Raw genomic sequence first — 16672 nt, 5'->3', positions numbered from 1 at the left:
ATTTATGCATTTGGATAATTAAGACAAGGATCTTAACCATACAAATTTCCACTATATTGACGTCTCAGGAACTTACCAGGAAGGAGTAGTCTCAGTGCCATGTGCACAGCTGGGTTACCCTACTGCAGTGGATCTGCTCCATTTAAATGGACACACAGCCTCTTACTTTTAACAGAAAACAAGGTCACCTGGCTCTGGGTTCATGCCAGAACCACAAGGCTGACACAGTCCTCCATGAGGTTCTGCCTCTTCCAGCACGCAGTTGTGTGCTGGTGTCAAGCACTGTGTTTAGCGAAGCTGTGTACGTTGATTAGATGTTAAGAAAATCCCAATCAGAAAATGAAATTGTGCTTATAAAAGGAGTGAATGCTTTAACTGTTACGTGTGCTATAGGGAGTCCGGGAAACTTCATTGTTTGGCAGATGGGCTGACTCCCACATTAAGAAATTCGTAATTCCTTCTCAGAAGAGTAAGGAAGGATGTATGTGTTTGCTGGAAAAGGAAAAAAAAAAACCTTTCCATCTTTTTTTTTTGTCAGAGCAACCACATATGGCAGCTCCATTTTCTATCACTTACCACTTTCTATTTAACATTCAAATGTCACTGGCCAAGATAAAGTTGGGTATTAAAACATGTAAAGGCTTCTCAGCTACGAACAAGCACTGCAAAGAACTTGACACAGATCTGCAGTATTCAATTGGAACAACCTGACTCATCCCATTCTTTCTTTGCTCTTGTTTTTCTTAAGTATCCCTTCCATTAATAGTTATTATTTTAATGTTTTCTTTCCAGCCACTTCTTGTCTTTCCTTAAGCCAAAATCATTTCACTTTGTAACTCTGTGAGTAGTCCTGTATGCACTGTTTTCACACAACTACGTGTCTGCTTAGTAACCTGTCATCCTCCTCCTGCATAAGTACTTCAAAATCATGGGAGCAGTTTACCAGTTAAACCTGCGTGCATGTATCTTTATATATATTTTAATAGCAGAATCTACATGCAGAATTTAAATTTTTGAATTGCTATTTTCATTGCTAGGAATGTGATTTACCCTAACCCTCATTTTCAGACACCAGAAGTCATAAACATGTCTTTTGTATAGGCTAGATAAAATGAACTGTGTGTTGTATTAATGAAGGCAAAAAGATGCTGGTCCTTTTCAGGGGGAAAACTCTGAGCTCCTGGCACTTGCAAAATAGGAGGTGTTGAAATGCATGAGAATATTTTAAAGTCTTTGCTGGTAAGTTGAAGGCGTATCCCCATTTTGCAGGTATTCCAGTAACTAGCCTCATCGGCTCTGTAGTCAAGAAGGATCTATTTGCTGTAAGGCAGCTTTTCAGAGACTACGGTCCTAACTTGAGATATCTCAGAGTTTTTTTCCTAGTGACAAAAGCCTGGTCACGTTTCTTATATGCTAGAACCGTGCTGGAGGTATTAAAGTAAATGCCTGGCATGTTAATGAATAAGATGTCGTTATTACCTGAAGTGGCATTCAAGGTACTTCTAGCTGACAGTATGGGAAAGCTGAAGGGACCTGCTGTGTGAAGTCCTTGCTTTTGTAATGCTTTAAAAATGCCCTGAGTGGTGCTGTTTCGCAGCAGCGTTTGTTCTGATTAGCGGCTCTCATGTCAGTGATGATGAGGCAATCCCTTTCTCCGCTGTGTATGTCTGCGTTCTTTAGCTGGGTATGGGTGCTGTTTTCATTTTGAGAGCTGATGCATAGCAAAGCAAGGGAGCGTTTTTGGGTTCTGTGTTTTTTCCAAAGCAGAAAGACAAATGGTTGAGAATTGGTGACAGGTTTCTTTACTCTTTGCAAAACAAAATAGACTCTTGCTGTCACTGCCTCTGATGTGGCACTCAGACAAGAGCAGCTTGGCATTAAAATGTCCCAACCTTCTTGTAGGGATGTCGATCAGATCTGCTGGCTGTTCCTTGCCCTGTGCTTTGCTTTCCCCACGTGTAGCAGGAGCAGAGGCAGGCCGAGCTTCCTGTGCTGTGCCACTCGCCAATCTCAGGCCAGTGGTGCCCAGCGGCAGCACGGCCTGCAGCTGGGCCTCCACAGTGTGGGCGCACAGCACGCCAGGGGTCGCCTCCAGCAGAGTCCGGGGCGATGGGCTCCTCCTGTGCGCACAGGGCAGCCGGCAGCAACAGCTGGCTGTTGGTACAAAGCCAGTTCTGCCGGTGGACTCACTTGTTGGCTGCGTAATGTTACAGACACAGAGAGTGTGTCTGTTGGCTGTCTTGTCTTTTTATGCTTTTCCTCTGCATGCAAATCAAGCAGTGCACCAATAGCCTCCAAGTTCTATTCTGCAATGTATTCCTGTCACTATTCCTGTCTGCTCACTCTCCACAATCTTCCTTAGCTGTGCTCCATTATGTTTTACGGGGAGGGCAGTAGAACACATCAGTATTGATTCAAGACTCAAAAATACGTCTTGCAGCAAGTTGAGTTTTCCACTGCATTGTCAAAGACCTTCTTAACCCCCCAGCTCCCGGCAGCGATGGCATCAGCAGTTAGATTTTGCACTTGGGGAAAACAACCTTGCAAAGCAAAGTCATGTTTGCACTCTTTTAACCTCTAAAAAAATAAGAAAGGAACATTTTCTTGTGATACCGTTTGTGGCATCCCTATAGCTGTGGATCCAAATCACCTTAACAAAGAGAAAGCAGCATAAAAATAAAGAAAATTGGGAAAAAACATTAGGATGCGGGACACTCTCGAGTTCTTTGCTTCACTCTGTGTTATGTGACAGGAATTGTCAGCAGGCTCACAGTGGAAAAGTACTGCCAGCTTCAAGCACCAACAGCAGCAATCCCAGCCCCGTGGGCTCTGAGGGTTGTACCTAGAGCTTGCCCAGATGTTTAGGATTTGCTGTGCAACTCATAGTCACCTCTGATTTTATGCATGTACGCATGTAGGGAAAAGCGACATATTTGTCTCTGAGGGCAAATTCAACTCAGTGGAATTCTTGTGAACGTTGTCAAATGCACAACTTGGCACAGATGACAACTTTCTTGAGATTCGATTGTGCCTTAGGACAGCCCATTTCCTTTCCTTAATTAGAGCAAAGCAAGAAGGGCTGCACACCACACGTGCCAACGTTGTGCAGGTCTGGTTCAAATGCGAGGTATAGTGCTTACAAGCATCCATGCAGGAAGTAGTTGCTAGAATGAAGTAGGTAGCCCAACAAGGTTATTTTATGATAACACTTTTCAAGGCTGCCTATTAAAACCATTTTTATGTTTCGCCTACAATGTTATGTTGCACTGCAGACAGCATGTGCACACTGCATGTGAGTGGAGGAAGAATAAAGAGAAAACTGGTCTCTGCGCATCCTCTAGCGATTTTTACATTGCTGTGCTACGCAGTCATGGGATGAAGTGCTATAAAATGGCCCTGAGCCAAGGCCCTACAGAAGGAACCAGGTTTTGCACAGTGCTCTGAAGCTGGAGAGTTACCGGAGGCTCAGGGTTGCTGGTGTGACATAGCTCATGCGAAGTCTTGCAGGTAGAGCGTCTCCTATGAAGTGTTTTATGCTTTATACAGTTTCAAAATATGGATACAATTAGACTTAAACACACAATGTTTAATTGCATTAATTGTGTAACTAATATTTACTTTCCTAAGAAAGCATTTGGAGACTTAATTGTATCATGCCCGCTGCAGGGACAGCGAGTAATGAAAGGCATTCGTTGCGGTGTGCCTGAAGTCGGCTTGCTGTGATTTCTGGTCGTTTGTCTTCAACCTGCAGCAGTGCAGAGCCCATTTCCTTTCCTGCGGAGCATGTCGGCGTGGTGCGATGCGATGCTGGGAGTCCGCTCTGCCTTTTCCTTTGATGGATCTGAGCGTCCCGTGTTCCCGTGTGCATATTTCTAACCTTGAGATCAGGCGTACAAATACGCGCTTGTTTAATTATTCGCTGTTCTTTGTGCGCAGTTCAGGCTCTTTCTGTGTCCTTTCAGAAACTCCTTGAACTAAGTCAGTCCTGCAGTTCGGTAGGCTTTTAAAGAACAATCGCTATTACTTGCTAAATACATCAGAACACTGCAGTGACTGAGAGCATCTGATACCTTCAGTCATTATTTTATTACTTTATGGTAGAGAAATTTTTCCGTCGAAACCAGATTTCTGTCTGTCATGGGAAAAAAGAGTCACTTGTATCTCCTTCTGGGAAAGGGAGGATTAATGCCATCAAACACTTAGAAACTCTTCTACTCAGTGTCTTCAGTTCAACGTAAGGCATTCTACGCAGTAAGAAACAATTCCTGAAGACTCCGAGCAGAGATTCCCAGAACGTTTTAACTATTAATAATTGCCTTCTTATGCAGCTTCTCCCTGGGAAGGGAGCTGGGAACACTGACTGAGGCATTTGAAACTGCACGAGAACTGCTGAGGAATGCCGTCCTTGGGCTGTTGGGTTTTGTTTGTTTATTTCTTTGCTTTAGTGTGTTGAGAGCAGTATGAGCCAGAATAAATGCACAAATGAAAAAAAAAAAAAAAAAAAAAGCCCCATTTTGACAGCGAGGCAAGTGTTTATAATAGAAATGAACTCCTTGGGGCAGGAGAGCAGTGTCTGTGCATTATGTACGTGCAGGTACCAACCCAAAAAGACAAGTAATGTGGCAAAAGAAAAATGACATATGTAGATAAAGAATCTGTGAGCTTCAGATGCTCATAAGGCAGTATTTTTTGGCATAGTGCTGGAAAAAAGGAAAAAAGAAAAAAGCCCTGACTGTATTGATCCAAGTCCTGTAACTGAAGAAAACTTGCAGTGACATCAGGCAAATGTTCGGTAGCACAAGATTGCCAAAATCATGTATTAAACAAGTCAGTGCTCATTGTTGCTCATGGGAAAGATGCCACTAAGAGTTCCAGCTTTCAGCTGTTGAACAGAAAGCTCCGTTTTCCTGTGCGGAGGAATGTGGCAGCTGCTCAGCATGGCACAGCACTGTGTCTCAGCACCAGCTCTGCCCAGGAGAAGGGCTGAAAAAGGTCGGATGAATGGCGGTGCTTTCGCACACCCTGGCAGGGACCTGCCCGAGTCTTGGCTGAACTCTCCAGGACTGGCAGCAGCCATCAGTCTCTCACTTACTCTCACATGAGCGCTAAAACAGTTCTGATAAGTGCTTTTTCACAAGCACACACATTTTCAAGCACTTCTGGACAGTGGAATTTGTATTCTTTTCTATTTTTCTTTTCTTCAGGGGAGGGGGGGGGGGCAGGGGGAAGCTAGTGAGAACCAGCCCAGCAACCAAAACCTCAGCGTCATGCCCTGCTTTTTTTTTTTTTCCTCCACTCTGTTTTTTATGCGTCGCGCCTCTCACCTCTGTGCAGCATCACACCAGTGTTTCACATTATGAAGCATCAGTTTCCTCGCCCTCTAATGGAAAATCTGAATGCACTCGCTAAAAACCTTTCTGTCTCCATTTGCAGGAGAGCTGCTCCCTCTGCTGAGTTTTCTGTCGATCGCCACCGGCACCTGATGTCCTTCCTCACTATGCTGGGGCCCAGCCCTGACTGGAACGTGGGCCTTTCTGCTGAGGACCTCTGCACCAAGGACTGCGGCTGGGTTCAGAAGGTTGTGCAGGATTTGATCCCCTGGGATGCCGGCACGGACAGTGGGGTTACCTATGAGGTATTTGGATGGCTTGCAGTGCATCTCACCTGAATTTATTTGCCTGAATTTACCTTGAGTCAGTGAGGAATGAAAGCTAGTCAATCCGCAGTCGTTTGGGTTGTGTGTCTGCATGCTGCTCTGCTCAGTTTGTTTTTAACCATGTTTATGTTTTCTTTCTTCTTGCAGTCACCCAACAAACCTACGGTTCCTCAAGAGAAGATCAGACCGCTTACAAGCTTAGATCACCCTCAGAGTCCCTTTTATGATCCAGAAGGAGGATCTATCAAGCTGGTAGCCAGAGTTGTCATTGAAAGAATTGCACGCAAGGTACAAGTTTATACATAAAATCCTTGAGGCAGTGAAAACCACAGTCTCTAAGACACAATTTTTCCTTCTTCGTGCCACCAAAACTCTGCTCCCTAATCTATCTCCAAGGAACATAATGGTAGAAAATAACATTTTTGCATTTTAAACTATCTTAAGATGTGCTTTGTCTAACTTCCAATAATTACTGAACCTGCTTAGTTGCAGTTTATTTTTTTTTTTAAAGAAGAGAAAAAAGCACGATCTGATGAGTTAGTCAACATTTTCTCTGGTTGCTGCTGCAGCGCCAGCAGTGCCTCTCAGCCACTGCCCAACCCCTGTGCACATTCACATTCTTACAGCCAACCTCCACAGTCGTTTCTTTCTGTGCAGGGGGAGCAGTGCAACATCGTACCTGATAACATCGACGATATTGTAGCAGATCTAGCACCAGAAGAGAAAGAAGAAGGTACTTTCTGAATTACTTCGTGCTAGACTAGATTTTGTTCCGTTCTCCACTGTTATTTCTAAACACAGTAAGAAACTAACTTAGGAGCAGAAGTAAGTTTCACTTATTAGCCAAAAAGTGACCCAATTCTTCGTCCTTTCTACTGTGTTTGTGCTGTTAGTCTCCACTTATGGAGGAAAGACATTGTGCGTAGCTGGCAGATGGCAATAGAACAATAGAAGCAATAAAAGACAACCGTTAGGGGGTTCAACATGAAGTGGTGTTGGGTTTGTTTGTTTGTTTTTAAATCAAATTTGTCAGGTTTTTTGGAGTTAAAATGGACCGGTTTAGAGTGCAGAAAGAAAGAACATTTCATGTTAGCATCTGGAGTAATTCCTAGCCAAGTATAAAGAGAGGCAGATGGAAGATGATGTGCTGTTAATGTTTACTGCCTTTTCTTGTTTTCAGATGACACCCCTGAGACCTGCATATATTCCAACTGGTCCCCCTGGTCAGCCTGCAGCTCCTCTACCTGTGAGAAGGGCAAGAGGATGAGGCAGAGAATGCTTAAAGCTCAGCTGGACCTCAGTGTGCCCTGTCCTGATACCCAAGATTTTCAGCCGTGCATGGGTCCAGGCTGCAGTGATGAAGGTAATCGAGAGGAAAGGATAGAGGAGAAGAACTCTGCGTGGGGCCGCTCTTTTCTTTTGAAGTTCTTAGAAGGTATTCGTTGCTGTACGATCTGAGTTATAGCAAAAACAAGAATAACTGCAGAAGAATACAAATGCATACAGTCTGTGATGAGCTCTGCAGTTTAGCTGAGCAGGTGCACAGAGCACACAGAAGTGTGAAGGAGAGGAGTAAAGTGAGCAACAGAGAAGATGGGATGCGAGGGGCAACAGTGAAGTGACTGCACATAAATGGGCAGCTGTAGATTTACTGGTGGGTGGGCAGGTGATCGTGTAAATATCAGCAATTGAAACGGTCCTCTGTATTTTAGATGGTTCCACTTGCATGATGTCTGACTGGATTACGTGGTCCCCCTGTAGTGTTTCCTGTGGGATGGGAACGCGATCTAGAGAGAGATATGTAAAACAATTCCCAGAAGATGGCTCTATGTGCAAAGTGCCTACTGAAGAAACTGAGAAATGCATTGTAAATGAGGAATGTTGTAAGTATTACATTTAGCTTTGTAACATCCGGTCAATAGAAGAACTGCCTGATACATGTTTTCATGTGAGCCCTGTTACTGAAGGATCTTCTATGTTCTGCGTAGCCCCTAGCAGCTGCCTCGTCACCGAGTGGGGAGAGTGGGATGAATGCAGCGCTAGCTGCGGCACGGGAATGAAAAGGCGGCACAGGATGGTCAAGATGACTCCTGCTGACGGATCCATGTGCAAGGCAGAAACTACAGAGGCAGAGAAATGCATGATGCCTGAGTGCCGTAAGTGTCTGTGCATTCATCTCCTCTGCTGCAGAGAGAGACATCATTTCTGTCGTGCTGCTCCATCACACTGCACAACACGGCCCAAGCACGGGCAGCACTGCTTTTTGTGGTCCTCCTCCTTAGAATCGGATCCCTTAGGGAAAGTGCATTATGAGCCACTTTCACCAACAGAACCTAAGTGTAGGTAAATACGCTCAGTGGTGTGCTACTCACAAGCCATACGTATATAAGCAACTCTAATTTTATGGGATATGAGGTGTATTTAATCGTAAGTCAAGAATGATACTGTGCCCTTTTCTTTTAGCCTGTGAGTGGTCCAGGAGTTGAGTTGCACCTTTTGTTCAGCCAGTCAGCCTCATCCTTATCCTATCTCTGGATATTCTGTTAATTTTGTGGGTTCTTTTTTTTTAAAGAAATGTTAAGATTTTCAACAGTGACAAAATGAAATGAAGTTAAATGTGCAAGGTAAATATTCCATCTCACATTAGGTCAGTATGGCTTCCAGTTCTGGGTACAAGAACAGCACGCACTATTTACAGGAATCACTACTGAAATGTACTTTCCTGCTGTTTATCCTCTGATAACATTGAGATGTACAGAGATGGATACGGTAGATACAGAAAAACGCAGTAAAGAAAAGGTATTAAAAACAAGCAAGCCTCTTATTTCTTTTTTTCCCGAGCTTCTGTAAAAGTATCATTCTGCCTGCGACTCGTTTTGTCCAAAGTGATGATGAAATGTAGGTGGTGCAAGGCAGATAGAAGTATCTTCTCCACCTGTGTTACTTTCAAAACGCACACTTTTGTAGATGACATATAACAAGTACTCGTTGCCTTTTGATATTCCTATTAGATACTATTCCCTGCCTTCTGTCCCCATGGTCTGAATGGAGCGACTGCAGCGTAACGTGTGGGAAGGGAATGCGAACCCGGCAGAGGATGCTGAAATCTGCAGCTGAGCTTGGAGACTGCAACGAGGAACTGGAGCAGGCAGAGAAATGCATGCTGCCTGAATGCCGTAAGGATGGAAACCTTTGGGGAAGGGAAGGCTTTCAATTTCATGTGTGGTGGTCTTGGGTCAAAAGTCTATTGTTATTTGTAATATTTTGTCTCATTTTTCTTTTAATATTGTAACTTGCTTAATATTCCTTATAATGAAGCCTAGAGAGTGCAAGATAGATGAGCTGAGGTGAGGCTGATTGAGAACTGGGTGAGTGGCAGAGCTTTGAGGGCTGTGATCAGCGGCACAGCCTACCTGGAGGCCTGTCAGTGGTGGTGTCCCCAGCGGTTGGTGCAGGGTCAGCTCGTGTTCAGTATCTTCACTGCTTACATGGATCATGGGAAAGAGTCCAGTCTCAGCAGTTTGCTGATGATACAAAGCTGGGAGGAGTGTTTGACTCCAGAAGGCTGTGCTGCTACTCGGTGAGACCTGGACGGACTGGATAGTGGAGCGGGCTTAACAAGAGCAAGTGTAGAATCCTGCACTCGGGTAGGAATAACTGCGTGCAGCAGCACAGGCTGGGGGCTGCCCTGCTGGAGAGGAGCTCCGCAGAGAAGGACTTGGGCATCCTGGTGTGCTGCAGGCTGGCCGTGAGCCGGCAGCGTGCCCTTTGGCCAAGGAAGTCGGTGGCATCCTGAGGTGTATTAAAAAGAGCGTGGCCAGGAGATGAGGGGTGTGATCTCACTCCACTGTCTGCCCTGGTGGGGCCACATCTGGAATAGTGTGTTAGTTGTGGGAAGGCACTCTGAAACCTGGAATGCTGCATAAACTGCTTTCAGCTTCTCTAGACGGTGGGTCAGCAGCTGGTAAGAGCAGTCGTTGCCTCCTTGAGCTCCGTAAGCAAACGATGTGATACATCTTGCTCTGATTCTTGCTCTCCATCTGTATTACTCCTAAATCCACCTGTAGGGGCATTTTATTGTACTTCTCATTGTGTACTTTTGGCTATTGAGAGCTAGATTATAACTGTGTCCTTATCTTGCCTTATTTAGTCTTATGGTGACGAGCAATACTGTTGAGGAATACGGTTATTCCATATTTAACATAATACCACAACTTCAGGCAACACTTTGTGCACTTCCCAATAGCGAACAAGTCAGAATGAATGATAAGTATGGCCTATTTTGTACTCAAATGCAGAGTGTGCCCTTGTGAGGAAGGAAGGAAATAAAAGTTTAGCATTGCTCACGAGATTCTTTTAGTCCACAAATTTAGTCCACAAATTAAGAAGAAAAGGCTCCGTCTTTGATACAGCTCTGACCTGTGCTGTACCTTTTTACTCATCTACATCCCTTCGCCATCCAGGAATGTCTCATAGGGCAGTGCATGGCATGGAGGCAGCAGCATTTCAGTTCAGACCTTACTCAACCAAAACCTCACCCTTCGTGGGTGGTGTCGACTCCTGGTTGCCTCACTGTCTTTGTTAAGAGCGACAGCCTAAGGCTTTGCAAACTGAACAAGATCTGATTGCTTTCAGTGCCACGTTGCCAGCTGGTTTCTGAGGCTTTATATCTAATTAGATTATTTTTCACAAAAAGTATCGGCTAGAAAAGGCTCTTGTATTGCAGTTTGCTAATTCTGCTTTATTAAATAATGTGAAATGTCATTTTGGTTATTATTTACTAGGGTGTGAGCTTTAGGGAGTACTGAAAAGGTGAAAGCTTCTAAGACACAACTTAATGATACGAGCAGCCTTTCACAGAACCGTAGGGGCTGGAAGGGACCTCCGGAGGTCATCGAGTCCAACCCCCTGCCAAAGCAGTTCCTACTCCAGGTCGCACAGGTGGGTGTCCAGGCGGGTCTTGAACATCTCCAGAGCAGGAGACTCCACCACCTCCCTGGGCAGCCTGTTCCAGTGCTCCGTCACCTCACTGTAAAGAAGTTCTTGCGCACATTTGTGCGGAACTTCCTATGCTGCAGTTTCCAGCCGTTTCCCCTTGTCCTATCTCCACACACTGCTGAAAACAGTCCAGCCTCGCCGCTCTGCCCTCCACCTTAGATATTTACAGACCTGGATCAGGTCCCCTCTCAGTTGTCTTTTCTCAAGACTGAACAGACCCAGTTCACTCAGCTTTTCTTCATAGCAGAGATGCTCCAGGCCCTTCACCATCTTTGTGGCCCTCCGCTGGACTCTTTCCAAGAGATCCCTGTCTTTTTTGTACTGGGGAGCCCAGAACTGGACGCAGTACTCCAGATGAGGTCTTACCAGGGCAGAGTAGAGGGGGAGGATCACCTCCCTCGACCTGCTGGCCACGCTCTTTGCAATGCACCCCATGGTGCCACTGGCCCTTTTGGCCACGAGGGCACACTGTTGGCTCATGGCCGACCTGTTGTCCACCAGGACGCCCAGGTCCCTCTCTGCAGCAAATAAATATTATTTACTTTCTTTCCTTTGTGCCTTAAAAAAAATAAATAAATAAAAGCTCCTTTTAGGTTTTTCTTGTTTTGTTTTCTTCTGTTTTATGCAGGGCCTCAAAATGGACTGCTTACAGCTGTACATCTGCCAGTTAAAGCAAGGCTTAGGTTTCAGGTATCAGTTTGTAAACGTAACTTGATTTTTAACATCTTTTAGTATAAATGTACAGAATGAAAAATTGAAGAAGGCACAGGGAAATTATTTACATTTGTTGCTAAGAAAGCAATCTGCCAGCCCCACTCTAGAAAAAGAAGCGGGAGGGAATCGTCAAATAGTATTTTTGCTAGAGATGAATTCAGACCGTTTTAATGTACAGCCTCACAAAACCTGCTGGGTGAGTGGAGGTTTAATTCTCATTTGTGTATTTAGGATGCAGCTTCTCACCGGTCACGTTTGCATGTTTCTTTTTGACCTTATGCTTAGGTTGCCAGACAGCAGATTCCCTGTAACAGTTCTCATTCTTTGCAGCCATTGACTGCGAGCTCACAGAGTGGTCCCAGTGGTCTGAATGCAACACCTCATGTGGAAAGGGCCACATGATCAGAACAAGAATGATAAAAATAGAACCACAGTTTGGAGGAACAGCGTGCCCAGAAACTGTGCAACGTACAAAATGTCGAGTGAGGAAATGCCTGAGAGGGCCGGGTATGGAAAAAAGGCGCTGGAAGGAGGCCCGCGAGAAGAGAAGAAGCGAACAAGCGAAAAAGAACACTGACAGTGAGCAATATCCAGGTGAGGGTGAAACCATTGGTTAGTGTGCTCGTGTCCGGCTTTCTGATAACTGGGAAGAATTTGTGAGCAGCTCTTCATGCTCTGGTAACCTTTTCCAGTGTAACAGTCAAGGGTAAGCTTTAGCAACAAAACAGAGTACAGCTGTTTCGGTGTTTGGTTGAGATCCAAAAATACGATGCAGGTTTAGGGTAGCATGGAGAAAGGCCTGCATCTGCCCCTGTGTGATCACAGTAACCAACGTGATCTGGACACAGCTCCCTCGGTCATTTGATTCAGATCCAGACTAGTGGGAGAGAGCTCCTCCTTCTGGAACAAGGGCTGTGCTCAAGCGTGGGTGCCTCCGGTCAGTAACACACAGTACCCTGTATAGGTTATGGACCAGCCTGTGAATCGCTGCTCATTTGTGGCTCATGCTTGTCTGACATTCAACAATTTCCATGTTTTATAATGGAGATCGGAAATTTCTTTTTCAATCCATTTTCCAGTGTTTGTCAAATGCACCTCGTGTGTATTTAATTGTGTTCCTTAATTACATGCTCCATAAACTAGACAATGTGCTAGCCTCAATTCTGAAGATGCAAGTACAGACATGCATATCAGTACGCTTTAGACTTGGTCAAATGACTTTTTTTTTTCCCCCCAGTTTGTAGGCTGAAGCCATGGACTGCTTGGACAGAATGTTCTACGCTCTGTGGAGGTGGAATTCAGGAGCGCTACATGATGGTGAAGAAGAGGTCCAAAAGTACTCAGTTCACTAGCTGCAAAGACAAAAAGGAGCTGAGAGCATGTAACGTTCATCCCTGTTAGGAAAACAGGGCTTCTGTGTGCCGCACTCTGAGCTACAAGGAAAGTCAGCCTTGATTTGGTTTTTAAAACAACAAAATATGAAGTGTATATTAGTTTTCATTTTTGCAGTGTGGTTTGCTTTTTAGTCTTGCTGGTGCAAGAAATATATTTTATAAATATTTCCTCACAAATTAACGCTGAGAGTACGTCTTTGCTCCAGCTAGCCCTTAATGCATAAAAGTAATAGGTCGTTGTGGTCATTTAACCGAAATAGACACATGCCTGTGGACATGGAATAGCCATACAGAAATACCACTTGTAGAGACACGGGGTGCATGCATATTAACAGAACTAAGTTGATGTGACATGTTTCATACGTGGGAGGATTTCTCTCTTGATTTGATTTTAAAAATCCAAAGCAGTGCCTATGTGATTACACAACTATGCCAAGGAAAAATTTCAGTAATGCTGGTTCAATAATATTAAAGGTGCATGTTTATCTTTTTACAACATTGGGTTAAGTGGTGGTTGAAATAATTACCCTGTAGACTTCTGTTCACACGGATGCTGCATTCCATGCAAAACCATCTTTGTTTCTTAAATAACAACTTACTCAAATAATCTGTGCAGCTCAGTAGCGATGTCAGCCCACAACACAACACGCAGGGAACACGTGGCTATCGTAATACCTGCCACTGTCTCTCAAAATGGGCACAGAACTAAGAGAAATTGGTCCAAACACTGCGAGTCACACCAGCTGTCATGGGAAGAGCTCCCTGAGAGGCACCACAGATGCGGTTTTAGAAGAATGTTGATCACAGGTGAAGAGAGAAAAGAGCTTCATGAGAATGGTGAGCGAGGTTCTCCTGCATCCCTCGTAGCAAACAGAAGGAAGGGAACTGCTGAAACCATTGCACACAGAATTAAAAATTACAATTTGATACAAGAACATATTTGCATTTCTGTCAATTTGTTAGGATCTAAAATACAGCACATTCATGAGAATTATCCACTTTGATACGCGCTAGCCAGGATAAGCATCTTCCCTGGCCACTTAGGCAAGAAACTGTCTGAAATTAGCTCCCAACCACTCTGATCGCCTTTTCTATTTTATGCCTTCTACTGAAGAGTTCAGCTGTTATCCCTGCACTTAGTGAGGTGTGGGGCTTTGAGGTTCACTTGTGCTGGAACATAATACTGTCCCGCACATTGAACAATTTAACATTGAAGATAAGGGGTGAAGGTGACAGGTTATCTCGCTCTGCAGGAAGTGCAGCGTACACCTGTGTCTCTACGTGAATAACAGCAGTGCACTGAAAATAAGAGACTGTTGATGCTAACATAACCTTAAAGAAAACAAAAAACTGGGAGAAATGAACGGAGAGGCATTTATGTTACAGTCTCTTTAGACCAGCCTTAACCAACTTACTTCTTTAATGCTCTGCCACGATCCTGACAGCCCCACACCGAGGTGCTGTGTCCGCGTTTGCTGTGAGCCACAGTGGGCTGGGGCTGTGTGACCTAACAGCCGCTGCGCTGGGATCTGCTGGGCAGGCTACATTGCACCGCAGGGCTTCTCACCAGCACGTCAGCACTGGACTCTGCAAGGACTGCTCAGGACTTCGTGGCTGCTGCGTGCCGCCCTTGAGGTATTTGATTGCTGTTCTTAGGCCTGGAATGAAGGGAGAGCTGGGGAAATAATGGACAAGGGCAGTGCTTGGCCTCTTGCGATGCTGCTGAATGAAGTGGGTGCGAGCGCTTAGTGAGCCAAACCGGGAGAAAAACAAAAAAGCCGTTTCATGCTAAAACCAAACACTTCACATTTTGCACAGCTTGGCTCATTTTAATAATAGTTATCAAGCTAGTTTGCCTCCTCGTGCCTATTGCCAAATTCTATCCCTATAGTGCTATCATTACACTGTAGCACGAAGAGCGTCCCTGAGTAATATAGTTGTCACCTTACCTTGCAGTTATCCAGTTAACGACCACAAAACAAAACAAAATTCCATGCAATGATAAAGACTATCAAACAGTGACCAGTCGAGCACGTGTCAGGTCGAGAACAGATGGTTGTAGAGAAGGGCCAGGTGCCCAGCTGGGCAGGGCTGCAGACCAGAGCATTCAGCACTTCTGCGAGCTGCTGCTGTGAGCTGAGAGGCCAGCAGCTGAGGTTGGTCAGCAGCAAAGCGGCCCTTCGGCGGTACGAGCCGTGGCAGTGGTGGTGTGCGTGGAGCTGGGGGAGCCGGGGCTGGGGGGACAGAAGAAGAGCATCTCTTGAATGGAAAAAAATGATGTGATTTTACAGAGCACATTTTTTCTCATGCATCCTGGCCAGCTGTCCGTGCTAATCCTGCAGAACCGTGCCAGCTTCTGCAAATAATCCATTAAAATTAACGGTGTCTTTATTTTCATAGTTTTTCCGGTTCATCAAGCTGTTTTATCTGTTAATGATTCCCTTTGCCAAGGGCTGTGCAGTCCAGATGTACCTTCAGGCACATAGGAAATGCGCAGCGTTCTTCTGAGCGCGCTTACCAACATGCCCACACGACATGAACCGGTCCGGCTTTCCTTTCACTGCGGTTCTTGCTGATTGGATGCTTCACAGACAGAACTGTCTTCTAGTGAGGAGCTCCTCAGTGTGATTCCCAGTCATTTCTCTTAGGCTCATTAAACTTACCATTGTAGGATTTTTTTTCCCACCTCGCTAATCCGTGCAGTGACAACGTGGGTTGCATTTGGGCAGAAATGTCTGATCAGTCCTGCTTCGGCTCATCTCTTCGCACTGCTCTTCTGTCAGAACACTTCACGAGTCACCTGTCTTTCTTCTAACTTGATACGAAAAAATATTTAAGCTTGTTACATTTTGTAAAAAAAAGGAACAAACAAAAACAAATAAACAAAAAAATGAGGTTGATTTTCTATTCAAAAAAAAAGCTCTAACGAACAATATGTACAAGAACTGCATTGTTACTGTAAACTTTCTAGCAGTGTAAAGCCACTGGCTATCAGTCACTAGAAGTGAGAACTTTGGCCTCGTGACAGTACTGCTGAACTGAAAGCACAGACATCCGCTTTTGTAGCGCTCGGCTGTCAGCTCTTAGCGCTGTGTGTACGGTGTTCCTTTCTAACGCACCAACTGTAGGAGCTTCACGTGTGATACAAAAGAGAAGCTAGGGCCTAACAACTGTACCGTAGGACTCTGTGTGTGCAGCATAGCATTTAAAACAAGGTTTTGTTTGATTGCATTTTAGCTTTCCTTCACCGTTTCTGTTTGCTGTGGGATTACAGGAAGGCTACCATGAGTATTTCTTACCAAAGTCTTGTGTAGATGTTCCGTAGCTGTCCGGCTAACACCGTATTATTTTGGAATAAAGACATCTTTACTATGAAATGTAGCTCTGTGTGCAGTGTGCCTCTGTTCCACGAGTACAATTACATAACTCAGAAACCAACCACACGCTGATCGCATAGGGAATCAATGCTCTTATTTGCATTTAGTCCTGTTCCAGTCAGCAGGGTATGTGGGATGAGCTGGATTTTTATTTGTTACATCTAGTCATTATTTCCACTTGGAAATTACTTGTATCATGTTTTTATTGGCAGTTTGCAACTAATTAAAAAATTGCCAGGTAGCTTAGCCTCTTTATTGAAATTATTACTCTCATGCTGATTTTTTTTTTTTATAAGGAGAAATTATTTAAAAGAGCGGACGATACACAAATAGGGAAATTTTTCAAAATAAGCTTTCAGAAGCCCTCAGATTTTGTGCAGCTTCCTTCCTGCTGTGCTTCAGGACAGCAGGCTGCTGAGGCACAGTGCTGTGGCTTCGTTACCATCGCACAGAAACACCCAGTGACTGGCAGGCAGGCTGGAGGTTTCTGCAGCCAATGCTGCACAAATGCAATTGTAAGTGAATCTTGCAGC

At 44.7% G+C, this 16672-nt stretch overlaps 1 protein-coding gene across 9 annotated transcripts in view; it reads left to right on the top strand.

Annotated features, from left to right (window-relative positions):
* Nucleotides 1-16143, top strand: part of SPON1 (spondin 1) — a 329330-nt gene extending 313187 nt beyond the window's left edge. For all 9 annotated transcript variants that reach the window (XM_048948290.1, XM_048948284.1, XM_048948287.1 and 6 more), the window contains 9 exons: nt 5434-5635; nt 5804-5944; nt 6314-6389; nt 6837-7019; nt 7369-7539; nt 7645-7812; nt 8668-8832; nt 11699-11962; nt 12606-16143. In XM_048948290.1, coding sequence (XP_048804247.1) covers nt 5434-5635; nt 5804-5944; nt 6314-6389; nt 6837-7019; nt 7369-7539; nt 7645-7812; nt 8668-8832; nt 11699-11962; nt 12606-12769 — 1534 coding nt within the window. In that variant the 3' untranslated portion in view covers nt 12770-16143. The remainder of the gene's footprint in view (nt 1-5433; nt 5636-5803; nt 5945-6313; nt 6390-6836; nt 7020-7368; nt 7540-7644; nt 7813-8667; nt 8833-11698; nt 11963-12605) is intronic.
* The last annotated feature ends 529 nt before the right edge of the window (nt 16144-16672 follow it).

This window comes from Lagopus muta, chromosome 6 (genome assembly GCF_023343835.1).
Source record: "Lagopus muta isolate bLagMut1 chromosome 6, bLagMut1 primary, whole genome shotgun sequence".
Lineage (NCBI taxonomy): Eukaryota > Metazoa > Chordata > Aves > Galliformes > Phasianidae > Lagopus > Lagopus muta.
Note: the sequence above shows the minus strand (reverse complement) of the source record. Positions and strands in the feature narration are given on the sequence as shown.